Genomic DNA, 27,570 nt, shown 5'->3' with positions numbered 1-27,570 from the left:
CCGAACATACGGGTGTTGGGATCATGGAAAGGAGATCCATTCACTGCGCTCCAAACATTGGTCTGGCAGCTGCTTGTGCTTGATACTGCGCATTTGACAGACTTTTGTTTATTTTCCACAATAGCGGTCCTCCACTTTCCTTTGGCCGGTCTTTCTCTACTTTAGTGAAAATCATCTGGGCATACTGGCAATCTTTACGTGGTGTGATTTTATAGTTCCTGGGGGTTTCTGCCGTTATTTTGAAACAGGACGGCGGCGGTTGATTGTCGGTGCTGGTGATTGTCGTGTTTCTATGAGAACACTGGAAAGTCGATCCAAACCTCTCAAACACACTTGCACACACTCAGCGACTCTGTGGAATGCTATTTGGATTGCCGTGGGGGGCAGGGAGGTGGACACCTTCCTGCTGTGTGTGTGTGTGTGTGTGTGTGTGTGTGTGTGTTCTGGGTGGAAACAAAAGGCTTTTCACCTGGTCTTAAGCACTTAAGCAGTCGAACAAAAGAACTGATTGGCATATTCACAAAGAGATGATGGAGTTTGAACACTGTGTGTGTGTGTGTGTGTGTGTGTGTGTGTGTGTGTGTGTGTGTGTGTGTGTGTGTGTGTGTGTGTGTGTGCGTGTGTATTTTGGTGGCGGTGGAAGTAAAGAAGAGATTTAAAATTTAAATTTAAATATTGCTTATCCAGCAGGAAATGTCTCATGATTTTATAGCTTCTAGCAACATTTTCTGTTTTCCTCTTAATTAACACTTTAACACCATTAAAATTAATTACCAGTATTTACAGTGCAGTTAGCCTTACTTTAAACCATAGCTTAAATCAAAGACTTTGAAACATAGATAGCAGTCCTTACATGTTTACTGTGATAGACAGGACATGCACAGTAAATTATGCACAGAGACACTGTATTAGTGTAAGATGTGGAAAGACTAGACGTGAACCACGCACCTTCTTTTGTGTTCTGATTACTCCTGAAACAGACTGACTGAAACAGAAACACAAGCTGACTCAAAGAGAGAGCATAATCAGCCTTCACAGCTCACAATGAGATCTGTGCTTATGACGTGTGTGTGTGTGTGTGTGTGTGTGTGTGTGTGTGTGTGGGTGTGGGTGTGGGTGTGGGTGTGTGTGTGTGTGTGTGTGTAGCTCATGTTCACTCACGTTTGCACTCACAAGACCTGGGCAGGACTATACCTGACGCAGTGCTGACCAGCGTAAAGAACTTTCAGTACTGAATCGCCGAGTCTAATGCGAACAGAGTTTAGCATTTATTTCTGCTGCATAAGGCTCTTGTCTGCTTTCCTGATTGTACCGGGCTGCAGACTGAAGCTAAAGTCATGTAGACAACAGTGTGTTCATCATGCACGTGACCTCACACTTCATCCTGGTTTTCACTATTGTGATCAACCTCCATTTATTATGTATATTCTTGCATTATGACCAGGGAATTAATTTGGACATAACGTGTGTGTGTGGGGGGAGCGTTAGAGTGGGGCATACAATCACAAAGGGGTCTCCAAGGATCTTCGACTGGTAACCAGTGACATAGACCTGTATAGCAGTGTTCACCTTAACAGGACAGGTCCGCTGGGAGAGGTGGGAGGATTAAGACTAACTGCACTGGTTTGTGAGGTCACGACTGGGGAGGCTCTCTTTGCCTATAGGCGCGCGCTGGAGAGGGGGCGGGTGCCTCACGCACTTCTCTCGCCAACCTGAACGCGGTGGCGCGGGTTTACTCCCGGAATAGGGACTGACAAGAAAGCATGGCGCACTGTTCATCATACGCGTCCGCAACGCATGGACCTAAACGTCTTCACTGAGGAAGGTCATTTAAACGAACGACTCGTGCCGTTTGGGAAACAAAGGTACCGAGAAATGACCCCCCGCCGTCTCCACTAGCTCTCGGGTAACTTGGTGCGCGCACGGCGGCGAATTTAGCGCATGTCCGGTCTTGAAAAGGCAGGCGGTCTGAGCACGTTTCATTTTTATTTTTTCATTTGGGTAACCGGAGAAGAGGCGGATGACTGGGGTGCTTTTTTGTTATTATCGTTGTTGCAAAAAGTAACCCGAGTGCCAGAATAACCCCTGTAAAATGATGCCAGGTCGCCAACCACAATACCACGCGCTTGCTTTTTCCACGGGAAAGCTGCTTAGAAGTGGCTCTCTCGCGCGAACAAAAGACAATGGATTAAATAGTCTGCTGCATTAGATAATAATGACCGGTTGTTCAATAAATGTCTTACATTTGCAGTTTTCTGCACACTGTGCTCGTGTTTGCTTGTATGTCCGGATCTGGTTCATTTTCGTGAAACTAAGCAACAAGTTGCAGGACTGTAACTAAGTCTATTAGGGTGAGCTGGTAGCCTTAAGGGGCCTTTCTCAGTGCACCAACATCTGCGTGTTTAGGTGTTGGTGGGCTTTATTTTGCGCTGATATCTGCAAGCTGGTTGCAGAAGCGTGTGGCTTCTGTCAGATTTCAAGCACGTTATTCTCGGGACGGCACTTTCCCCGCGCGCTGCGTTTTTTAATTCTTCTACGGGTTTCTCGCGCTCGAGTAGATGCTCACCAGCCTTTCTGTTTGGCGGAAGCATTATGGAAACTTAAAGCCACAATGTTGCCTTTTAGTCATATTATTGAATCAAAATCACCTTAACATAATTTTATTCCTGTAGGGTATAGCGCTTAAAAATGATTGTAGATTTTTCAAGTGCTCCTCGGCTCTGGCGTACCGGGCCGTTTAGTCTGAGTGTGTAACACGTCTCTGTTGGCTGCGTAATACATAAACGCGACGCGGCCGCAGGACGCATAACTCCGTCTTTGGCGCAGAGTGCTGCGGACAGTTCCCCTCGCCTGTTGGATTGTGTTTATGAGAAAAGAACAGAATAAGTTGTACGGACCTGTTTGGTGAGAGCTTAGTTCTGACTGCAGCTTTAAGTGCAAGGACCTTAGCACACAAATTGCAACTAATACATTAACTCATTTCAAAAGCCAATATGTTGGTCTGCCAAAACCATAATTTTATCTGATCATTTAGACATCATTGGTAATCAAAGCTATAATAGGATATGTTGAGCCTGCATATAATAGGTTATTTAGGAAAATGTAACCCTTCTCGAGGACGCATGTCTGTTTGGCAGGTGGCATACCAAAGAAGTGCTATGCAACAATATTTGTTAATATGGTAAAATGCTTTTAACTGTTACTCTAACACTAACAGGAAGTTAAGACAGTCAATAAATGTCACTTCCTGAGGTGGGACTATTTTCTTAAGTCCAAACCTGACCTAAATGTTTTCAAATGGGCCGAGTAGGTGCAAACGCCTACACCCGCACACTGCCTCTCTCCTGCCGTGGGTCTCTATTGTTCTCCACTGTCTGCCGGCAGTGTAGGAATTGATACAAAAGAATGGCGGTGGTGTGTGTGTGTGTGGGGGGGGTATTCCCGTGTCATGGGCTTGCACTGTAAACATGCCCCAGTGCCGGGCCAGTCGCGACATCGCATGTTTGGTTGCCATTTCCACGCGTGGTTGCCTTCCAGACTCCATACAGTCTCTGCGCCGTGCTCTTCAACAGGACTGTCTTGTTGTTGGCCACTTTCAGTCAGAGCAAAATGTGGAGCATGTCTACCGTGTAATACTTTTACTGCTGGATTTGACTGAAAGTGGTGCATTGGGTCCATTACCTAATGCAGTTTATTTAACAGTTGTAGTACGCAGAATAATTAGGGAGGAAATATTTCTTATATTGTCATGTACAATATAAGGCAAAATATATTTTTATTATGGCTTTGCAAAGCTAATCGTAAAATGGAACATACAGAGAGCCTTAGCTTATAGCAATAGATGGCCATTACGTATGGATTTGTGATCTCTAATGGGTCGTATAACGAGTCCAGAGCCATGAGGGTTACTTAGTTATGTGTACGCACGTAGGCAGCCCTTTACCAAGACTATGGCTTCAGTTTAGGAAAAGATGAAGAAACAGGCTACACTATGAGCCCACTGGAAATGATCAGTGTTGAAAATATACAGACATCACTCATATAATACACAGATTTTACTAGACTCCAGGACATAACATGAACATTTCAGCCCGTAAACACGCTGATGAAGGCTTAAGGGACGAAACGTTCGTGTTATGTCCATGTATTTTCAGCAACGACTAGGGAATTTTAAGTTTGTCCTAATTTGGGGGCAAAAAGTATCCTCAGAAACATGGAACTAAAATGAACTGCAAAGCACCTGCGTGTATGCCGTCGTAGGTGAGAGGGAGGCGATGATGGTGAAGGTGTTGTCTTTGTTGTGTCTCAGGGTTAGAAGAGTGTGGATATCCTTTAAAGTGACTAACCTCATCCTCTCAGGCTCTCTCCCTCCTTGCATTCCTCCTTCTTCCCTCCCTTTCTCAGATCCTGACACATGACACGATAGATTGGTTTAATTTCCTCTGCTGCACTATGAGCGAGCGAGGGGCTATGTGGCTTGTGCGGTCGGGCTTCACCGGTAATGAGCAGTGAGGGTTTGAGACTGCAGTCCACACTGAGCCCAGCGTTGAATGGGGGCGGTATGACGCTGACCGCGGGAGTGAGACTGGTGCGAAAGAATGAAAGAAAAGGAAAAAGGGCAAAAAAGACACAGCCGAAGGAGTAACCTTTGCCCCGTTCTCTTAAGTGATAGCGGACCAGAGGAGTTGAGGACAGCGGATTTGTCCTAACGGATGGCCCGTCACTTAATAAAGAGAAGGAGGAGAGAGGAACCCAACTCATTAAAGTCTGGCCTGAACGAACACATTAGAACCGTCCCTTACTCTTCAGTCAGCCAATCAGAGCAGGACTCATCCATGTTCTCCAATCAGTCTGATTGGTGTTGTGAAGGATTCTGCCTCTGAACCTGGGCTTATGTCTCAGTGACTCTAGATATTTAAACCTGCAAGCATTTCGGCTTCCATTTTTCATTTTAGAAGCGCTGATCTTCCCTTCGGCTGGACGGCAATGTCTGGCCTGCTTTAGACAGGCTGGAAGAGAGTAACGCCTCATCACGTCCTGTTTGTTCAGTGAGGCGCAAGAAGCACATTTTATACTGCTTTTCACTCTCCTCTCTCCTGTCTTTGTGTGTGTGTGTGCGCGTACGTGTGTGTGTGTGTGTGTGTGTGTGCGTGTGTGTGTGTGCGCGTGTGTGTGTGTGTGCGTTTGTGCATGTGTGTGTGTGTGTGTGCGTTTGTGCATGTGTGTGTGTGTGTGCGTTTGTGCATGTGTGTGTGTGCGTGAGTGCGCGTGCATGTGTGTGTGTGTACGTACGTGCATGCGTGTGTGTGCACACGTGCATGTGTGTGTGTGCTCGCGTGTGTGCACGTGCGTGTGTGTGTGTGTATGCGCGTACTGTGTGTGTGTGTGTATGTGTGTGTGCGTGCGTGTGTGTGTGCGTGTGTGTGTGTGTGTGTGCGTGCGTGTGTGCGTGCGTGTGTGTGTGTATGTGCGTGCGTGCGTGTGCGTGCGTGAGTGTGTGTGCGTGTGTGTGTGTGTGTGTGTGTGTGAGTGTGTGTGTGAGTGTGTGTGTGTGTGTGTGAGTGTGTGTGTGAGCGTGTGTGTGTGAGTGTGAGTGTGTGTGTGTGCGTGCGTGTGTGTGTGAGTGTGAGTGTGTGTGTGTGTGTGGTGGGGGGGCTGTTTTTCTGCAGAGAAAAGGAGAGCTCTGCGGCTAACAACATGCTCTTGGTGCCCCTTGACACTGTGGAGGGGTTAAAGGGTGAGACGCCTGTTGTTTGATTGACAGGAGAGAGTCATTGCAGTCACCCTCTGAATGGGTCATCATGTAAGGACAGGAATTGGTGACATCACAGGTCAAGGGTCACAGCACACTACTGAACAATTGCCTAAAAGTCCATTTGGTCTCCAGTACTAACATGGGAACTTAAACTCATTTCATGCCCCATTTGTTCACGTTCCTAATGAATTTATGGTTCCACAAAAACAACTTGACTTAATAGAAACCAATGTTTCCCACATTAGTGCATTTTTGGTGGTTAAGGAGTCTAAATGAGTACCTCCCAGTAATGAGACTGTGATTGTTTGAATTAAATTGTTCAGTAAGAGTGAGATGGCAGAAAAACACACACACACACACACACACACACACACACACACACACACACACACACACAAGGATCCGCCTGCACTCACGGTGGTGTGTGTGTGAGAGAGTGAATGTACCTTTGGTTCTTGCCCAACATCTGCATCGAACCTTAGCGTGAACGGTCTCCAGCTATAGAAAGCATAGATGTGGATTCCAGTGGGGGCGGAGCCAAGGAGAACTATCTGCTTTTGATTGGATGAGACTTACAAAAACACCCCCCACCCCCCTATATTTGTTTGATTCCTCATTCCACCATTCCTGCCTTGAAGAGAGAGAAAAAATAACAGGTTTTAGTTAATATGCACATTGAGGGTAATACGCACAGGTGGAATCTATAGTTGCCTAAGGCAACTATACTGTGTGCATGTGTGTTTAAGCAGTATTACACGTTAGTAATCAATATATGTCAGAGTGACTTTTAGTACATTCCTCCCGCACATCTTGAACAAGTCAGGTCAGGTGTGATGAATGTAAGAGGATATCGGCGCATCTCCAGAGAGCCCGGGGTGCTGGGGTGCTGGGGTGCCGATCTGCCGATCCAACGCAGATGGATGGTAATTACCGCAGAGTGTCACCTCATTAGTCGGAGTTATGTTTACCAGCCAGGACTTCTCTCATGGCAGAATCCATAATGGGTCTCCTGCTGTCATTCTGGTGGTAGAAACTGTCAGGCTGTTTGTTGTTGTTGGGTGTGTGTGTGTGTCTGTGTGTGTGTGTGAAGGATTGAATGCAGGGTGAACAGTGTAGAGGGAGGTTTAGAAGAAAGGGCTCTTTGTACTGTAAACCCTCTCCGCTTCAAAACTCACATCACTCTCTGATTAGTCACACGCACACGCAAACACACACACACACATATGCAGGGCGTTCTTTTGTAGCTGATGAGAAGTTTAAGCCTCAACACCATTTCTTGTCTGTTCTCAAGTGTTTATCCAAAGAGACTTACTGTTGGGCCAGAACTGTAATATCAGACAAATCATATTCCAGAGTAGCAGGTGAGGACACCTTTGTGTGTGTGTGTGTGTGTGTGTGTGTGTGTGTGTGTGTGTGTGTGTGTGTGTGTGTGTATGTGTTTAAGTAATCTACTTAATGGGAAAAAATTTAAATGTAATTAAAGAAATGTAAACATTTAATAAAACCAGTTTTACAGTGGCTCACTTTGTTCCATTTAACACGTAAAGGCTTTTTCTGATTGTTTTCTATCTTTTCCCCTTTCTTTTATATCTAGGAGTAATATTACTGTTTGTTGTCAGGGAATCGCAATATAAACTAGGGTTCAGTGTAATCTCAGATAAATATGGCCAGTTCTCACAATCCTAAACAGACTTAAACCTGAAAAGCCTTTGTTTTCTTTAGACTGCTGGTACTGGACTCCCAAGAACACGCACACACACACTCACACACACACACACACACACACACACACACACGCACACACACACGCACACACACACACAGCATACCCACACTTTTTTTTCTCTGCCCCATGGCTAGTTTGTTCATTGTCTATTCATGTGTTATCATTTTCTTTCCAAGTCTTTCTTATCTATCATATCTGATCTCTCTCTCTCTCTCTCTCTCTCTCTCTCTCTCTATCTATCTATCTATCTATCTATCTATCTATCTATCTCTCTACCCCTGTGCCCACATGTCTACACCATTGTGAATGTGTCTTGCACTTCCTGGACTTTAAAGAGGTAAAGGTGTTAGTGTTCCTCAGTGCTCATGGAGTTCCCCTCCTGCACTCTCTTGGAAACACACACACACACACACACCAGAACAAAGTGAGCGTCCCTTTTTTTTTCAGTTTGTGATACTAACTCTCACAGATAAGATAACATTGTATTATTCTGTTAAACTTAATATAAGTTAGACTGCAGATTATAATGCCTTTTATGGTAGTATTTTCATCTTCATTTAATATCTTTAGATGTTTCAATCACATATATACATGCATTTGCCCCTGAAGTCAGTTTCGGTATTGTTCCTTTATAGCAGCTAGATTGTCTACTTTACTAACTAAATACACATATATTGGGCTGTGATACAGTCTGCACCTCATACACTCTATACATTGTTGTATTTAATTCCCATCTAACGATCTTGGATTCAGTTTCAGGTATTCAGAACCTGTTCCGATGTATGTCACAGCTGTGTCACTGTTTTGCATGAGCTGTGGTAAGGTTGTTCATTTCAGGTCATTCTCTAAGTCAAAACAGATTTCATCCAAAACTGCTGGTAGTCTCTATATTTTAGCATTCTCGCTTAATATGTACATGCATTTGGGGGTTCATACGTGTGTGTGAATGTTGGTTTAACTGTATCTGGGATATAGCTAAACTTATAAATGTATCTGACCACATATTAGTTATGCAGAATTTACAGTAAAATGATGCACAGAGCCAAGGGCTCTGCCCTGCGGTCTGCCCCACGGTGTGGTGAACGTGATCTTGAACATCCCTCACTATCCTGTTCTGCACAGGTTCTTTCTCTCTTACGTCTAATGGTGATGGAGATGGCAACCAAGCCGGCAGCATACGAGCGTCTCTTCATGGATGTCTCGCGAGTCTCGTCGCTCCGAGAGATAAACGACCAGTAGCTGGAATTCTTGCAAAATGACAGCGATTCCAAGCTCGGTCTGGTAGTCTGCCCTACCAGTTCAGATGGAGCTCCCTGCAACCCCTCCAAACGAATTGCGCGAGCAAAGGCCCAGCATTGCAGCGATGCCCCGACGGACAGCTCCCGTCTGATGTCGGTCACACGAACATTAGCTTTCCCACCCCTAGCAAGCTCGGCTGTGGCTGGATGTGTTTTACTCTGTTCAAACCGGTTTGGTTTCTGCTGCATTCCACGCAAACAAAACACAGCTCTTAATCTCTCAGTTCAACTTCAGCGATAACAAAATAATAACACGGTTGGCAGCTAAAATGGCCGGTGTTGCCTTTTCACTCATGTTGGTTGGGGTCTAGAACCTAATCTGATAAAGTCAGTTGGATAAAGCTAATGCATTATCACACACGTGTGTGTGTAAAGAAATAATTCAGTAAGTCAACAGTGTTCTTAGGTTTGTATGAGTCATGCAGAGGGGAAAATGTGAGTACGTTTTGTGAAGTAAGGTATGAAGGCGAGTGTCATGTTGAATTATAAGCTCATTGTCATTTCTGTGGGGTAGTGATACACAGGGAGTGTGACTGCTAATTTACTGACAGAGACGTGCATGCCACACTTCTATACACACTCCTACAAACTTCTGTGCTTAAGGAAGTGCTTTTCAAAGGAGTGCGCGCACACATTTACATTTACGGCATTTAGCTGAGGCCTTTATCCCAAGCAGCTTACAAGTATGACTGAATACACCTTGAGCAATTGAGGGTTAAGGGTCAACACACACACACACACACACACACACACAGGATACCGATCATTCATTCAACATCAGAAGAGCTCACTTCCATCCCTGTTCAGTGATAATAATCTTTCCAGTGAGCGCGACCGTGAGAGTCCTGCCTGCTAGTCCCACTACTGCTTGGTTCAGTCTCTGTTCCTTATTTTCTCTCTCTGTCTGTCTCTCTGTCTGTCTGTCTCTCTGCGTAGTGTTTGCAGGGGATGCTGTCGTCCCTGCAGTGTGAGCTTAACATTCAGAGATATCTGCTAAAAATTGAGTCTCTCCATCAGTCCCAAGTCAGTAACCTCCATGAGAGTGATCTCTGTGCGTCCCAGCTGTGTGGATCCTGTGTGAGCGCGCGTGCGCATGAGTGCGTGTGTGTGTGTCTGTGTGTGTGTGTGTGTGTGTCTGTGTATGTGTGTGCGTGTGTGTGTCTGTGTGTGCGTGTGATATGCAACTCCTTTGACCCCTCTCCCCATTTTAACACTGAGATCCCAGCATGCTAATGGCTTGCTTCTAAGGTCAAGAGTGTGTGTAAATGACAGATTTGGCATCTTCTCATGTTGTATATTATTATTGTAAAGTTGATGACTGGCGGTCGCTTGAGAGATTTGGACTGATCTGCATCGCTTGTTGGTGTGTGCTGGCGCTAACGCCCTGACGTGTGCGTCTACATGTATGTGCTCATGGCATCCTGCTGTACTTTTGCTGGAATGGTTTTAGAATTAAGTCTTAAGTGCTCAAGGTTTCTGACGAAACACGAAGCTGCAATCTGTTGGCCCTGTCCGTTTCTAAAAGGCCATGTGCGTCCTTGTTTGTCCAGAGCCGGAGTCCCAAGCAGGGCGTGTCGTGCCCCAGTCCCGTGCCTGCGTTCGGGGAGCAGCCAGAGCAAGGCTCCCAGGCCTCGCTGGACACGCTGGAGGCCATGTCAGAGTGCGACGCCCCAAGCGCCTTCACCCGTGGGTCGCGCTCTCGAGCCAGCCTGCCCGTGGTCCGCTCCACCAACCAGACCAAGGATCGCTCGCTAGGTACGCATACACACACAACTGTGTGCGCGCACTCACACACATGCACTTATACCCATATACACATGCTCACAGTGCCAGCACACACCCTGGTGTTCAGTTTCATCTTTTGCCTGCCCTAATGAGTATTTCTATCTCCTCCCTAGTTGGACTGCTTGGGGCTTTTTTAATTATAATAGTGAGTGAGATTAAAAATGGTTTCTGTCTAAATACCTGTATGTGCACACACACACACACACACACACAAACACACACACTTATTCGAGGTGGTACTAACCCCTGCATCAACAGTTCGCGCTTGTTTTGAATCTCCTGCAACTGAGCACTATTTGTATGCAAGATGTTTGGGAAAGTGCTGGTGTTCACTCATTCTGCACTAAAAAGAAATCACAGTGTTTGAGTTACAGTGGCTTGAATGACCAGAGTCCACATATTTATTTATGTGGTAGGTTTTTTTCCCTTCTGTCTCCCTCAAAATGTGTGTGTGTGTGTGTGTGTGTGTGTGTGATATTTTTTTATTTGAGTCTTTTAAGTCAGTTTGAAGATGTAGGGGTGAATGCAATTCTGTAATTTTCCTTCCAGTCAGACCACTGCTGGCTCCAAAGCTTGTGGTCCTAGCCTGTACTTAAACACACACACACGGACACACACGCAGCCACATATTATGGGAGAGAGACTAGCTTGTGCATTCACACACACACAGAATACATGCTAGTCTTCACAGCCGTGCCCCCTTTAAGTTTCCCCATTGCTAATCTTTTCTTTCTCCACACACATACATGAATACACACACACTTATTTTGACGCAAGCCCTCACTGGCTGCAAAAACGCACAGGAACCTAGCAGGCAGTGGTACAAGGTATGAGACGGAGGGAGAGAGAGGGAGAGGAAGGGAGGGAGAGAGAGAGAGAGAGAGAGGGGGGGGGGAGGGGGAGGGAGGATAGATAAGTCTTGAATGAAAGTTGGGAGAGAGCATACTCAGGGCTTGCAGTCACTGAGTCACAGAGCTGAGACAGAAGGGAGGAGGTACCTGCCACTTCTGCACAGTAAGTTGAGTTCTCGTCATTCTAGGAGTAGACCTTACACAGCACTTCAGTCTCCTGCTGTGTTTTACTTGGACACGCGTTGGAGTTGGATGCGTGTTTGTTTGCATTCTTCAGCAGCGTGAGCTGCTCAGACTTTAACGTTACATATTATCGTGTTGTCATAATTTTAGTGTCGTAATTTAGCTCCATTTGTTAGTGGATCAGTTGAAAATTACTGCATAGCTGGATTGAAGTAAAATATTCTTTATCCGTGTGCCCACACCAAGCTTGGACTTTTCCACACACTAAACTGAAACAGTGTTCCATCCCTGTCCGGGATTAGCGCTCATAGTCGTCTCAACACCAGACGTCTGCTTCCTAACAACATCCACATTTGGCATGAACATTTGTTTCTCATTTATTTTGACAGCGGGGCAGAGACAGTGTGCGGCCCACAGCGCAGGGCGTGTGTGGATCTCGGAGAGGAAACCCCTCTCACACGTATACATTGCTCGTGACTGTGAGCCTTTTATATCAGTGCAATAGCAGTATTTCAGTTCTCTGGGCGAGAGGCAGGTCTAGGTGTGGTAATCAGTTCACACAGTTGACTGGATTTGTAGTTTACAGCGGAATGACTGTAGCTGGGAATCAGTGGGAAAACTTTGCACCTCGATTCATCCAGTGTGTTTTCAGGGAAAAACTTACTACCTGTGTGCAGTGTGTGTGTGTGTGTGTGCATGTGTATGTGCGTGTGTGTGCGTGCGCATGTGTGTGTGTGTGTGTGTGTGCGCGTGCATGTGCGCAGGCGCGTGTGTGTATAACGACTGACAGATAGTATTTATATCATACTTGCCCCACCCAGCTTATTATAATTCTGCAAGTAATGTTTTGAAATCTCTCTCAAGCATCAATCTCACCCTCACCCACCCTCACCTACCCCACCCACCCTAACCCACCCCACCTACCCCACCTACCCTAACCCACCCCACCTACCCCACCCACCCCACCCACCCTAACCCACCCTCACCTACCCCACCCACCCTCACCTACCCCAACCACCCTACCCCACCTACCCTCACCTACCCCACCCACCCTAACCCACCCCACCTACCCTCACCTACCCCACCCACCCTCACCTACCCCACCCACCCTCACCTACCCCACCCACCCTAACCCACCCCACCTACCCCACCCACCCTCACCTACCCCACCCACCCTAACCTACCCCACCTACCCCACCCACCCTCACCTACCCCACCCACCCCACCTACCCCACCCACCCTCACCTACCCCACCTACCCCACCCACCCTAACCTATCCCACCTACCCCACCCACCCCACCTACCCCACCCACCCTCACCTACCCCACACGCAGGAAGGTGTGGTGTCTCCACCACAGTTCCCTCCTCAGTACCAGGTCTGGTGAAGCAGCCGACTGTGTAGCCTTCATTCAGTATTCGTGGTTGCGACAGAGACAAGAAAGATGGCTAATGTCAAACCCGAGCTTAATGGAGTGAGAATCTGCCATTAAAGACACGTCTGAGTTCACGTGTCAGAGTCCTTGCACAAATGTAATGGACAAACAAAAGTTAAACTGGTATGTACAACCTGAAGGATCAAAGTTTTCTCGAGTTTGTGGGTGAATTTGTTAGGGACATTTTTTTTTCTGCTGCTCTACACTGCTGCACTTAATGTGACTTTTTTGAATGATCCAAAGTAAAGATTATTTGTGTTTCTCTCCCAATTCACTCAGACATAATGAACTCATTGTAGGAAGTGGTCGTTTTACCAGTCGATTCAAAAGTTTAAAAATTCTCTTTTAACTGTAGTGGAGATCAGTCTCCAAAAGCAACAACAACAACAAAAACCAATACTCAAAGATGGTATCGGTAACTGGCCGGTAACTACACACACCGCGCTGGTAACTGGTCACTGGTAACTGGTAACTGGTCACTGGTCATGAATGTTGATAATGGTTAATCTCTCTCTCTCTCTCTCTCTCTCTCTCTCTCTCTCTCTCTCTCTCTCTCTCTCTCTCTCTCTCTCTCTCTCTCTCTCTCTCAGGTGTGCTATACCTGCAGTACGGCGATGACACAAAACAGATCCGGATGCCAAATGAAATCACGGGTGTAGACACAGTGCGAGCTCTGTTCGTCAGCGCCTTCCCCCTGCAGCTCAGCATGAAAATGCTCGAGTCCCCGAGTACGGCCATCTACGTCAAAGACGACATGAGGAACATGTACTATGAGCTCAGTGATGTCAGGTATGCTGTGTGTGTGTGGGGGGGGGGAGGATGGGTGTTTGTGTGTGTGTGTGTGTGTGTGTAATCCCTCTGTTCTTGGAATGTTTCTGCTCTTTCCAGCTTCTTATCACCCCCTGTCTGTCAAAGTGCACTTCCTTTTCCTGTTCTCAAACAGGTTCAGTCAGCAGCTCCGAGGACGTGTTAGTGTGAAACCAAATGTAAAGGTTTTTTTGACCCGATACATCTTGGATGTATGTCAGTTGAGCTGGATTTCACAAATTAAAGGTCACAAAGGTCTAGTGTTTCACAGGGCCACCACCTACTGCAGATATCGTTAGGAAATCATTCAGTATTTGCAAAATACAGGCAGAACGGATAAAAACATGGGAATTATTCAGAGAATAAACAAACTGTTGAACATGAATGTGAAACTGTAAAAAGACTTGTCTCCAAATTTCAATGACCATTTCATAATTCATGGCATTCTACTGTTCCCTAATTCTTCATGCTCCATTGGCATGTTTATATTTTATGGTCACACATCTTTGATAACATGTACACACACACACACACACACGCACACACACAGAAAGAACAAACCTAAGGACAAAGCGACCTTATGTTTTGATTGTGTCATTAGTCATTTGAATAGTTTCAGTGAGCTGGTCTCCTCTCTCCTGACGTGCACACTGTCCCAGCGCTGTGCCTGTAGGTGTCCTGCATGAGGTGAGGAGCTCCTGCACTCTCCAGACACACAAGGCCTTCTACCCTACCGTCTCCTGTCTCGTCCTGTGCTTCTCGCCTGCCGTAGTCCCAGCTTTTAATTAGCCCGAGCTTTCGGAATGGTAGCGAGTAAGAGTTCTCCACGCATGTGTGCACACACACAAAAACATACTCGGAGACACACACCGCCTCTTTAATCTTTAATTCACTCTATCGAAACAACAGCCTCGCCCCTTCCGTTGCCACAGCGATGCTGGCTGAACTTTGAGACGCTCTCCGTAGCCTTGCTGCGCGGTGATACTGAATCGCAGTCACATGACCAGAGACAAGTCCCTTATCACACAGATAGATAAACGCACCAAAAAAAAGGCTGCCACACACAAGCAAATGAGCAACAGGCGAAGTTGAGCTCACCCTCACAGCGTTAGAGCGTCGCGTTAGACAGAGAGCTCGCAGCTGAGGGCACAGGAAGAGAGGCCAGCTCGTAGGGTAACAGGAGCTAGGTGTCTGGGAGTGCCCACGGACTCAGCCATGGAGGACGGCCGCAGTGCCAGAGTGGGGTCTCCTCTCTCCTGGAGTATAGGAGGGGACGCCCCCCTGTCCCGATACCATTCCCCGCTCTCCCGCGTCGACCTGCCTGCCAGCCCTGTCCACCCTGCCGTGGCCGAGCTGAGGCGAGGGCCTCGTGGGCGCTGTGCCCGCCCGCGCTCAGACGGCGCCGTCTGGGCCGCCCACGTGACCGACGCCGATCTCTTCCTCCACAGGGGCATCGTGGACCAGTCCTGCCTCAAAGTGTACCACAAGGACCCAGCGCAAGCTTTCAGCCACGGGGCCCGGCCCAGCAACGGGGACACCAGGGTGAGTGCCCACCCCGTCACGGGGCCCCTCCGTGGAGACATGGCTATGCCCAGAGGGTTTGTCTCCATTCTGAGCTTTCTGCGGTGTTTGGTTAAAACCGCTTACAATCTGCTGGTGATAGTGTCACTAGGAACATGTTCAAGGTAACGTAGCTTTTTGAGTGTCAGAGATCTAGATGTTCACCACACCGTTCAGGCCACATGAACAGCCTATAAGTATAAAATAGGCCGGCGACCTAAATAATTGCCCTTAGACTCCCTCCTCTCGCGGGCACGTTCTGTGATCCTCAGACCCGCTTCTTTCGGCTCGTCTGTGTTGAGTGCATTTATCAAACCCCCTCCCCCTCCCCCCGCGGCCTTTTGATGCAGTCTTTTGTTGCCTGAGCCTAATTCCACAGGGATTAGAGCAGGTCTTGGGTGTCCTCATCCTGTGCTTGGCCCGCAGATCCGAATGAAAGTCGGAGGGCTTTCATCTGCGGCATTCTTTGCCGTAATCCCCCCTAATCTCCCACAATGCCCAGCGTGTTTGTTTGGCACTGATGTAACGGAAATAAGACCCTTCCCCACTGTGTGTGCATGCGTGTGTGTGTGTGTGTGTGTGTGTGTTTGTGTGTGTGTGTGTGTGTGTGTGTGAGAGAGCAAGAGAGAGAGAGAGAAAATGCATGTCCAAAACCATCTGGGTCGACTCCAAATTTTTGCTATGAATGAATCCCCAGTCTGGCTTTTACCATCTTAATGCATTACCAGTCATTTGAATAGATCTTTACATACACCAACCACCAACAGAGAAGAACCACTATGTTGGAAAGTAGTTTGGTGAATGTGGTTTCTTCAGCAAATGGGTGTTCTTATTTTATAGAATAAAGGCTTTCGTGATGCTGAACATTGAGAATTCTCTCCTTCGTGTACGTGTTACTGAGAGGACCGATGGTCTTGTGACTTCTCAGATGAGCACAGTATTTACTCTGGTGTTTATGAGGCAGTGAGACCAAGCTGATTGGCAATGTCACGGTGTTTTGAAAACACTTCTCTCCTAAAAGAGTGAGAAGCATCACCAACAAGTGTCCAATAGCATGTCTTTTCACAAACAGTGGTCTGATAGTGTGGCTTTTCACAAACAGTTGTCCAATAGCGTGGCTTTTCACAAACAGTGGTCCAGTAGCGTGGCTTTTCACAAACAGTTGTCCAATAGCGTGGCTTTTCACAAACAGTGGTCCAGTAGCGTGGCTTTTCACAAACAGTTGTCCAATAGCGTGGCTTTTCACAAACAGTGGTCCAGTAGCGTGGCTTTTCACAAACAGTTGTCCAATAGCGTGGCTTTTCACAAACAGTGGTCCAATAGCATGTCTTTTCACAAACAGTGGTCTCATAGTGTGGCTTTTCACAAACAGTTGTCCAATAGCGTGGCTTTTCACAAACAGGGGTCCAATAGCGTGGCTTTTCACAAATGGGTCCAATAGTGTGGCTTTTCATTTGCTTTCTCCACTCTCTTTTTTTCTGGCTCCTCAGCTCACCGAAGTGTCAGGTTTCTTCTAGTTTGAGATTACTGGTCAATCTTTTACTTTTATGCACATTGTTTAATAACTGCGTGTTTGAACTTGGGATCTTCCAATTCTGTCTACAGTCATCATAAACGTAGCAATACAAGGCACCTATCTGTGAAAGACCTTGACAGCTTTCTTAAGATGGACTGACTTAAGGTGGAGTTTCTACTAATAAGAGTCTTGTTTTATTTAATAAGAACCTCCCCCACCCTCCTTACAGCTACAACAACCTCCACCAGAGTTTGGCACAGGGCCCAAACCCCCATTGGACTTTACTGCTGGTGCTGTGCATTCTGCTAAAGAATATAATCATCTAAAATATCTTTGTACACTGTAGCATTAACTTCACCCTTCACTGGAACTAGGGGGCCCAAACCCTGAAAAACAACCCCAGACCATTAGCCCTCCATCGGACTTTACAGTTGGCAATAGGCAGCGTCATCCTGGCATCCTCCAAACCCAATATCTAACGATCAGACTCCCAGATAGTGAAGCGTGATTCATCACTCCAGAGAACTCGTCCCGCTATTCCAGCGACGGCGTGCCTTCCACCACTCCGGCCGGCACTTGGCACTGCCCGTAGTGACCTTAGGTACACTGCCCATAGATACAGCCACTCAGCCACGGAATTCCGTCATGCTCCAGGCACCCAGTTACTGTGCCGATGTCTACAGGCTGTTAGGAACTCTGCACTGTGATGCAACAGAGCGGTTTTCCCGCGCCGTGCCTCGGCACTTGGAGGGCCTGCCCTGTCAGTGCGCACGGCCTGCTGCTTTAGCCAAACTGGTGTTGCTTCTAGAAGATCCTGTTTAACAGTCACGACAGCTTGCAGTCGACCAGGGCAGGTCTAGCAGGGCAGATGTTTCATGAACTGGCTTGTAGCAAAGGCAGGGAGTTCTTCATGAAGAGCCATTCCGTTGGTAGTGTTTGTGTTCAGATATCGCATGGCTTGATTTAACACACCTGTTAGCAATGAGTGCAGATGAAACACCTGAGTTGGCCTGTTGGACTTTCGGGGGAACAACACCTCACTTCCTCACTTTCTTTCCACAGACATGTAGACATGCATTCATCACTAGCTGCAGGGTCCCATAGGATGTGATGTACTCCAGCACACATTCACGCAGGCGCAGTACACTCAAGGAACCAATTAAGTGAACTCTGCACCTGCGGAGGTAGAGGCAGTCTGGGGGGTGGGGTGGGGGGATTGAGAGAGAGGAACGATCTGTAGATATCTCACAAACGTAGGACAGAATGCGGATCTGCGCTGCTTCTAAGAGACGCTGCCTGCAATCGTCCCTGTTCAAGTGGGTTCTCATCATGTCATAGGAGAGACACAGAGAAGGCGTGTATATTCTGGCGCGTCTCACCCCTCCCCAGAAACATTGAGAGTGAGCGTGTGCTGGGAGAATAGGAGCCTGCTCGTGATATAAGAACTTTGGACCGCAAACAGAACAGGCAGAGGCTGTAACATAGTGGTTTGGTTTCATCATGATCTGTTTGTTTGTGTAATTCGATGTAATTTGATGACTTAGTGTTTAATGTTTAATACCCTTTCTAATAAGAAACGATCAAAAGTTGACTGTAGTTCAGTGATTCAGTTGAGTGTTTTTAACTTTTGCTCTGACTAAGTGTGCGTGTGTGTGTGTGTGCGCGCGTGCGTGTGTGTGTGTGTTTATCTTAATTCTTTTGTCTTGTTTGTCTCTTTTTCTCTGTACGAGACACACCCATCTTTTTTTCTCGAGCACTTTTACTACTTCAATCTCCTTGGGCCAAATTTAGGACAAAATTCCTGCATCCAAAATTCAGTTCAGATTCAATCAAATTTTGGTATCACAGTTTTACCACAGGCATCATTACACATCATTACATTGCCCTGCCATTTCTTTAGCTTGCAAAAGAGGACGTTTCAGGTCCACGTCCAACCCCCCAGTCGTACGCACCTACAGTTAGGATCAGATGTTGTTTGAAAGGCGGATGAGAGAGAGCTCTGTGCCCAGCAGCGCTGCTGAGCTGACTGGCGTCTTGGCTCCTGTCCATGCTGGGTGTGGCGCACAGAGACTGACTCAGGCCTGGAGAATGTCCCGCCCGCCACGGGACCCCACAGGACCCGAGAAACCGAGCGATCCCCTCCCTACCAGAGCCCAGCCCCCACGTGCAGAGAGCGCCGTGGAGAACCCGGCGGCTGTCCACCAGCGGGGGCAGGGCTTTACGTCACTGCGCGCCGCGTTGCTTATTATAACCTGAGGTGTTTTATTTTTTCAACTCCTGTTTACAAGAACATCTGTCTGTATCAGAATACAGGGACAGAAAAACCTGGGGCTTTTAAGATTTACGATGTCTGTTGACACAGAATTACGTTTGCTAACCTTTAAAAGGGACGGAAGGAATCCTTTTTAGGGGAATAAAGAGCTCCGTCTTTCTGTTCTGCCCACGCCTCCTGTTTACTCGCCCGGTGCTATTGGGTAACTTCTAAATTGGGGAACTGGCTGTCAAGGAAAAGGACTACAGTAGATCACTTTACATGCCAGAACACAGGCAGAGGTTTCACTTCGGGCCATGTTCACTCTGTCTTCCATGCTGTTCCTGTCTGTGGTGACATGGTTATTCCTGTTGTCTCTCATTGCTGAGACAACAGGAAGAAGCTTTAGTTCAATCTCTCAAGAGATCATCTAGAGACGTTGTGCGGAACTGAGAGAGTCTCCCGCTGCGGGGAGACTCCAATTCTCCATATTCAGTTGGCTAAAACACACACACACACACACAGACACAAACACACATACACACACAGTTGGAGGAGTGTCTGTAAAATGACAGACAAGAGCACTCATGTGCGTGTATACACCCACTTGTGCGCACACACAGCTGCTGTCTGACACCCGTCTGTGGTACATTAGTGTGATTAGTCTACTCTGGGAACCTTCCTGGGCAGCCAAGCCGGTGTGGGCAGCCTGCGTGTGCCGCCTTTGACTGAGGAATCTGTGCCAGACTGCAGGTGTTCTGATTTACCATGTATAGTGTGTCACAGAGAGAGCTCTCAGGATCACTCAAAACCCTGTACACATACTCTCAGTCGCTCTCTCTCCCTCTCTCTCTCTCTCTCTCTCTCTCTTTCTGCATATCCAATACAATAGTAACACTGTGGTCTGAAACAGAGCACCTGAGCACAGTAGGCCGTGAATGCAAAGAGTGAGATCGCATGGCTCTTTTAGAAAATATGTCTCTTGTGCAAACTTGTTTATGAAAAGACGGGTCTTATTTTTTGTGAGAATTCTTGTATTAAGGCAAATTCAAATGTCCTTGTTTACAGTCTGAGGTTCAGCGCACAATGTGGCATTTGCGGGTGAAAGAGCCCCTTAGTGTTGGTGTTGTTTGGGGACTGAGTGATCCAGGCACGGCTTGGGTGGGCAATACGACCAAAGAATGTCACGAAGTGTGAAGACCTTTTATTATGCATTATACATTTTGTTTGCTAACAATTTGGGACAGATGCTACATCAACACAATAGTCAGGTAATGGGGAAAATGCTCCAGCATCCAATCAGATCATTACTATGCTGTCCCTTTATTTCCCTTTAATAATGTGATGCAACTACTATTGTTTCTCTCTCTAAATGGTGTAAATCTCTTTTACATGAACCACAGTTAGTTGATGATAGAAAGATCTAGAAAGACCATCTGCAGTGTTCTATTACTGTGATATAACTCATCACGGTAGTGTCACATCAGATGATAATTACATATTGCCATGTTTCCTGGTACAGGGTCACTATAGGGGCAGAATTACTGTGGAGGGCAAACAATCTGCCCTCGACCAGTGTATGGATGTGTGCAGACTGGTGGCCATATGAGGGGGTTCTTCATTGCAGTTTGCCATTGTTGCACAGTGGAGAAGAGTTTATTAAGGAATAAAGTTAATAGATTTATGCAAATCTCAGGCCTTGTGGACAAATTAAATGGTCATTTATGGAACTTCAGCTCATTAAGGTTTGATGGTCTTTAGGTGATTTCTGATGGGTCCAGGAGTGTCTTAAATGTAACTCTTGGATCTTAATCTTTTAAAGTGTTATTTCTTTTATTTTGTAGAGTAATTCTTCGTTCCAGTGATGTAAACATGTCTTTATGCCTTTCCTCCCCTCAGATGCACAGAGAGGTGATGTACGCAGCTCGTGACGGGCCGCTTCTAATGCGGCAGGCCTCACTCGGCCTGTCCCCAACCCATGCCATGCAGGGTTCGATGTCACCCCCAACGCCCCAATCCATGCCCCCTTCACCATCACGCATCCCCTTTGGCCCCAGACCCCCGGGGCCGGCAGGAGCCACTGTGCCCCGGGAGAGGGCGGGGCACACTCTGGCCACGCCCACCCGCTCCGCCTCCCCATGCCCCAGCGCCATTCTCGAGCGCCGCGACGTCAAGCCAGACGAAGATGTCGGCTCCAAGAGCATGGTGCTTCCCGCCCGCGGGGAGGGGATTTACGCAGACCCCTATATGTTACACCACCATGCCCCGCCCCCTGACGCAGTGGACCACGCCTACCACCGCGGCCCCGTCCGCCCCTATGGTCCTCCTGGAATGCCGACGGACCCAGGAGAGCATCATTCACTGTTTCGGCAGAAGAGCAGGAAGTACACGGAAAGCCAGCTGCCCACACTGGGGGCCAAGACGCCGCCCCCGTCGCCCCACAGGATGGGCGAGATGAGGGTGATTGACATCCATGCTGGCCAGTCCCAAAGTGCCGTGTCTCTGGAAAGGTCGTCGCCTGTCAGGCAGTCCTTCAGGAAGGATGCACCTGTCTCTATGGATATGGTGGTGAAAAGCAGGAATGCCTTGGCATCCCCTGTGACCCCTGACCTTCAGCCCCATTGTCCGCTGGTCCCACCTGGTGACCCTCAAACACGGTAAGACTGTGCTAGGAGAGAACAGCGAGGCTGTGTGGGGAGGGGCATGCACTAACTAACAACACATCCATCACTGACTTTTACCTACTAACCACGACTCCATGATGTAACTCACTACATGCCTCCATTGCATCCTGATATGTAAACATGTCTAACTGCATCCGTGAGCTGTCTGTTCCTTTAGTTTGAATTCTGCCAGTGTTGCAAACCCAGTAACACAGTAGGCTTGTTTGTGAATGGAAACCTTGTATGGCCCCTTTGAAAAATACAAGAGAACATTTAGACTTTTCCGGTTTCCGGTGATTTAGATCGGTGCCATGGTTTTATACAGCGCACCCAGAATTCCACCCTGCTTTCAAACCCATACCGTGGGCAGGCATCAGGAACACAGAGTGTGATGTCCTCAGGGAGTTCGGTGACGTCTGGCATCAGCAGGCAAGGCTAAGAAAAGAGTGCTCCAGAAAAATAAAACTGATCCTTAGACTGTGTGTGTGTGTGTGTGTGTGTTGACTCAGAGCAAAGCATAGTGGGTAAGACCACCCGAGTGGCATAACTGTCCAAAGAGAAGTTGGAGGAGCAGAAAATATTGTGGCCTGATCAGAAGCTGAACACAGTGAATTAAGCTTAGTTACACCTGTGGATGAAACAGATTTTTCACAGTGATACTGTAAAGCAATCCTGGCAGACAGGTCTTTGTTTATTGAGGTTCTATTAGCCTTTGGGACATCCTGATTATATAAGCTTTCTGAATTTTTAGAAACTCTAAACAGTTTCAGATTTTAAGGATTGACGCGGCTTTGGGCTAATTGGTTGGGTTTTAATACGCAATAAGATATTTCCATGAGATTTCCCTCAGATAAATGTCCAGTTTGGTAATTGTGTCTTAACATCGTCCGCTCTGAGATTAATAAAATGCACCATTCATTAAACTCGGCCCATGCCTAGGTAGAAAACAAACTGGTGATTAGCAGTCAGGCGATTTGACCTTAATTCTCTCTCTCGCGCACACACACACACACACACACACACACACACACACACACACACACACACACACACACACACACGCTCGAAGGCACACAAGCGCATGTGTCTGATCTCTCTCTGCAGAGAGAGAATGAAGGCTATGGAGGAGCAGATAGCCAGTCTGACTGGTCTTGTGCAGCATGCTCTCTTAAAGGGCCCCAGTGTGAACGGCAACGACAGAGAGCAGGCCAGGTAAGCAAGGCAGTCTGGGAAGTGTAGTTCTCATGCCAACCTTTGTCTTCCAGGGAACAGGGTTGTATAGATGAAGAGCTGTCGGTAACCACTAACTCGGCATGCTCTAACTACTCACTCTTATTCACGTCGTATTCACATTCTTGCATTCATGTAGTGTAATACTGTTCTTGTGGTCAGTGTGGAGGTATGTTTGTTTCATGTGAATGTCGTGTGTATAAATATAATGTATTGATGTTATTTTAGCGACACAACAGTGAAGTCAGGATCACCTGTGCACAGCATGTCCAGCACAGGTGAGATATCCTCTCGTTTCTTTCTTTCTCTGCAGAACGAGATACATTGCACACCAACAGAAGCCAAAAATACTTCTCATCAAACTGGCCTTTCCTACTTATTTCAAATTCAGCACATCATGAGATTTTCCACTCATTCCATTACACATTACTCATCACACACACACACACACACACAGTGTAAGTTACCCTCCCAAAAAAGCGCATTGGTCATGAGCTATCAGCTTTATAGGGGAGATCTCTATAAAATACACAAAGTGATGTTTAGATGGCAAGAAAAAACATTTCAATAAATGAATACATTTGGTTTTCTCTCCAGGATTAGTTTCTGTGCTCAAGTTAGATATGGGCCCAAGCACTTTCAGCAGAAACTGAAAGCTGATTTATTGTTGTTATTTTGGGTACAAAGTTTATTTCCGAGTGTTTTTTTTTTCTCGGGTGTTTAGGAGGGTCTCCAGTGCTTGGACCCAGAAGCAGCACAGTCCCACCTGAAAGTTTCTCCACCTCTACTCCACCCATCAGCTCCACCCCTCTGCAGGTGAATCTCGCCCAGTTCAGGAAGAATGTATCAGAGCTCCGCCTCCAGCTGCAGCAGATGAGACAGCTGCAGGTACAAAACTGTCAGCAACCAAGTGCATACATCAGTAACGGCCATCCATACCTGTACTAACATGTTAGGACTGTATTCTGCATTGTTCATGTGTGTGTGTGTGTGTGTGTGTGTGTGTGTGTGTGTACTGCAGTTGCAGAATCAGGAGTGCGTGAGGGCTCAAATAAAGCAGGCCGAGCAGGAGATCAGTGTAAGGCTGGCTGAAGCACTGCGGCTACAGGAAGACCCTTCACACAAGCAGCGCATGCTGGTGGAGGAAGACAGACACAAATATCTCTCCATGGAAGAGCGAGTCCTCACACAGCTGGGGTGAGCGCCAAACACCACCGTGGGCCTTTGCTGGGTTGCTTGTTTTCTTTTTTTCTTTTTTTGCATTTACAGAGGAGGATAAAGGGAAAATAATTGTGTGGAAAACAAACAACATAATGACCTAAAATGGTTTTTAAAGAGCCCCATTTCTCCAACCCTTCTCAGTTTTAACAGGACGTTCAGCATGGAAAACACTGTATATTTGGCAGGCTTGTTAAAAAAATTAAGAATGACTGACAAGCTAGATAGAACAGCGATTCACAGAGATACAGGATAAAAAATTACTTTGCAAGAAAAAAATCAAATGCCTTCTACATTTAGTAAAGGAATCTCCTTTGAACAGAATTGATTTGAGAGGCTTTGAAAACAAAATGCTATTTACTATATTTACTATAACTTATTAAATCCCATTTCTATTTGCTTGTTTCATATGTCTTGAGTACTAATTGCATACATAAATTGAAATCCTGCTGATATTTAGTGCAAAAAATGCACATCCACTCAACCCCCCTGACATCTTCCCACGATGTTACTCCTATGTTTTACTACACAGAAATCCACTCGAAATGTTATTATTGTTTTACACCAACTTTGGCATTTCTGCTTTAAATTGAACAGTTTCCTAGAAGGTTACGTCTTTGATGTCAAGGCAGGAGCAGGAGTATATATTGTCTTTTATTTTATATTTGTCTACAATGTCCACTTACAATGTTAGTGTGGTTTTAGGTTCCAAAACCAGACATAGTTCATTTTTATATAATAATAGTACGGAATAATTTAATGATGTAATATTTGTATGATACTATATATTATGTATGTGTGTACTGTTGTGTGTGTGTGTGTGTGTGTGTGTGTTTGTGTGAGCGCAAAAATGCATTTGATCCTTTGACCAACAGTCGGTCTATCGATCTTTCCTTTTATTGATGACGTCGTAGTTGGCAGTTGTAACTTCAGATGTTTTTACTGGTGCAAAATCAACTGTAACCTGGAGCAAACGCATACGCTGAGAGGAGCGAGATTTGTTAAGGGCAAATCCAGAATCAGGGTCATAATCACAGTCCAGGGCGTCTGAGAGCCGACACGGAGAGTCCGGGAATGCACGGCTACAGGGAACAATGCAGAGACAAAATTGGAAATCGGTTACAACAAACAGGACTTATACAATCAGGGGTTTGCACCAACAACAATAAGGAGAACAAATCAAAGACAAGGACAGCAAACACCAAAGAGGCGTGGACTCAGAATGACTGAACAAACATGGGGTTTAATGCACATCAAAGAGAACCGAACAAGCCATGGGTGAAACTCATGAATAGAGTAGAAGCAATGGAACCAGAACAAGGAGGCACATGGAACAAAATCCAGGAAGTAAACAAGGACATTTGAAAAGGTTGCCATGGTGATAGAGACACTAGGAGGGGCCAGTCGTAACATCAGCAGGCTCCTCGCTGCTAGTGGCACGGTCGTTAGTTTGCTGCTCCCAGCCTGCGTTTAGTACTGGTTCTGGTTGACGCACCGTTGTATAATTGTCTGACTCACACGTTCTCTTTGTGCTCTTTTGGAGCCGGGCCAGCGTTGTTATTTAGCATTAACATTGCTTGTCTCAGCTTAGCATTAGGGAGATTGGCAGAGAGAACGTGAATGGCAGAGAGAACGTAGTTCATAACAGGTCATTATGAACCACCCGGAACGGGACATGCAGAGGGCAGACAAAGAGTACAGTGAGCTTGTGAGAAGTGCCGGGACGCAAGACAAAAATCACCGTCACCAAAGAGCAAAAGGTAGAAGTGCAAGCGCTGTGTGCGGGTGAGCAGCGGCCCACTGTGAGCACTGGTGCATGTGACCTCAGAGAAACAGAGGTTTGGAAATGGGCCATTTTGTAATTTCGATTCTAGGTATGAACTCTGGACTGGGGGAGTGAATAGTGTGTTTTGAAATTTTAACAATCTTTACATATTACTTCAAAATTCTGTATTTCAGTTAAGCCAGTGAATTCAGTTTTCCATGACGGGCCCTTTAAATCCTTTACAGACCACCTCCTGAAATGGCAGAAGCGATTGGATCTAAATTTATTCAAATGTGTCTAGGGTATGTTTAGCTTTGCATTCTTATGTGGATATTCCATATCTGGATATAATCCTCAAGACACATGAAATAATAAAGTCAATGGTCCACATAACGTGAATAGATGTGGTTAAAATCTTCAGGGATGCAGTCCGGACATAAGATGCATGAAACCACAAAGTATAAACAGGATTTTAGCTCATTTCACTTTTTAATGACTAGGAACAGGTCTGTTTTGATTGTGTGTGACTATAGCTTTGTTTACCTGTCTAATTTTGTTTAAAAAAGCATATTTTCCCAGGGTTATCGAAGCTACAGGACCAATATTACATTTGGAAACAAGACACATATAAACACATAGACTAAAAGTAGACATTATATTTTATTAGACATTCTCACTAAGTTGAGCCTCGGTAAAAAAAAATGTAAGGTTCCTCAGCATTGTATGCCACATTGTACATGGCCAAATGTAAGCTCATTATACTGACTGACCAATGTACTGGTTGACCAATGAACATAACAAAAACTAAACTTTTGTAGAGCTGTGCCACTTGAAAAAGGTGCATTGTGGAGCAAAAATAGAAGAACAGCCATACCATGAGTGAATGGACCATGAACAAAATATCAGTCAAATTTATTTATATAGCGTTTTTTCAACAGATGTCAGACACATGCGCACACACCTCATTACCCCCTGTGATCTGCCACTCCAAAGGAGCCACTGAAAGTCTCGCACCTTGTTTTCATCCCACAAACCCTCATTCAAACACACCTCTACTCAGAGTCACAGCTCCAAAAGCAGCAGCAGAGTGGTGTTTCCAGTCTGCAGTCGCTCAGGTTAAAGCCAGCGTCTGACAACCTGTAGAAATAATGTCCACGAGTCAGGCAGCGAAGGAGTGTGTGGTCTGTCTGCAGAATTCACAGGGCCGTGCGGAATGTGGCATGGAAACTGCACTTAGCAATCGCTCATGGCTTGGCTGGACTGTTGGGGGACGCTGGTCTTTAAATAAACTAAATAAAGTGACACACGTATGCTGACTAGACAGTAGTCGGTAGTTGTAAGTGTTGGGCCACTTAAATGAATAGGATTTGTACAGTATAACACACCACAGTTCTGTTCATTTGATGACTGTCAGTCATGGATTTATTTTGCGTAACGTTACATTGCTTTTAACCTCATTTCATTCTACCCTGCAGTATTTCACAAGTGTTTGGTCTAGTGTTATAATGAGGTTTATAGTTTTACCCATA

General features: G+C 46.4%; 1 protein-coding gene across 12 annotated transcripts in view; it reads left to right on the top strand.

Annotated features, from left to right (window-relative positions):
• si:ch211-285f17.1 (sickle tail protein homolog) overlaps nucleotides 1-27,570 on the top strand; it is a 41,647-nt gene that overhangs the window by 2,622 nt on the left and 11,455 nt on the right. For 9 of the 12 annotated variants that reach the window (XR_004776615.1, XM_035531055.1, XM_035531051.1 and 6 more), the window contains exons 3-11: nucleotides 9,716-9,802; nucleotides 10,330-10,534; nucleotides 13,622-13,820; nucleotides 15,287-15,380; nucleotides 21,065-21,822; nucleotides 22,933-23,040; nucleotides 23,287-23,336; nucleotides 23,783-23,946; nucleotides 24,080-24,255. Coding sequence is in view for 11 of the 12 variants with exons in the window: in XM_035531055.1 (XP_035386948.1) it covers nucleotides 9,716-9,802; nucleotides 10,330-10,534; nucleotides 13,622-13,820; nucleotides 15,287-15,380; nucleotides 21,065-21,822; nucleotides 22,933-23,040; nucleotides 23,287-23,336; nucleotides 23,783-23,946; nucleotides 24,080-24,255 (1,841 nt within the window). In the remaining variant the exon portion in view is untranslated. The remainder of the gene's footprint in view (nucleotides 1-9,715; nucleotides 9,803-10,329; nucleotides 10,535-13,621; nucleotides 13,821-15,286; nucleotides 15,381-21,064; nucleotides 21,823-22,932; nucleotides 23,041-23,286; nucleotides 23,337-23,782; nucleotides 23,947-24,079; nucleotides 24,256-27,570) is intronic. The other 3 variants (XM_035531053.1, XM_035531061.1, XM_035531054.1) reach the window with 2 other exon arrangements.

The sequence above is a fragment of the Electrophorus electricus genome, chromosome 10, assembly GCF_013358815.1.
Source record: "Electrophorus electricus isolate fEleEle1 chromosome 10, fEleEle1.pri, whole genome shotgun sequence".
In the NCBI taxonomy this organism is placed as follows: Eukaryota; Metazoa; Chordata; class Actinopteri; order Gymnotiformes; family Gymnotidae; genus Electrophorus; species Electrophorus electricus.
This window is presented reverse-complemented; position numbering and strand designations above follow the sequence as displayed.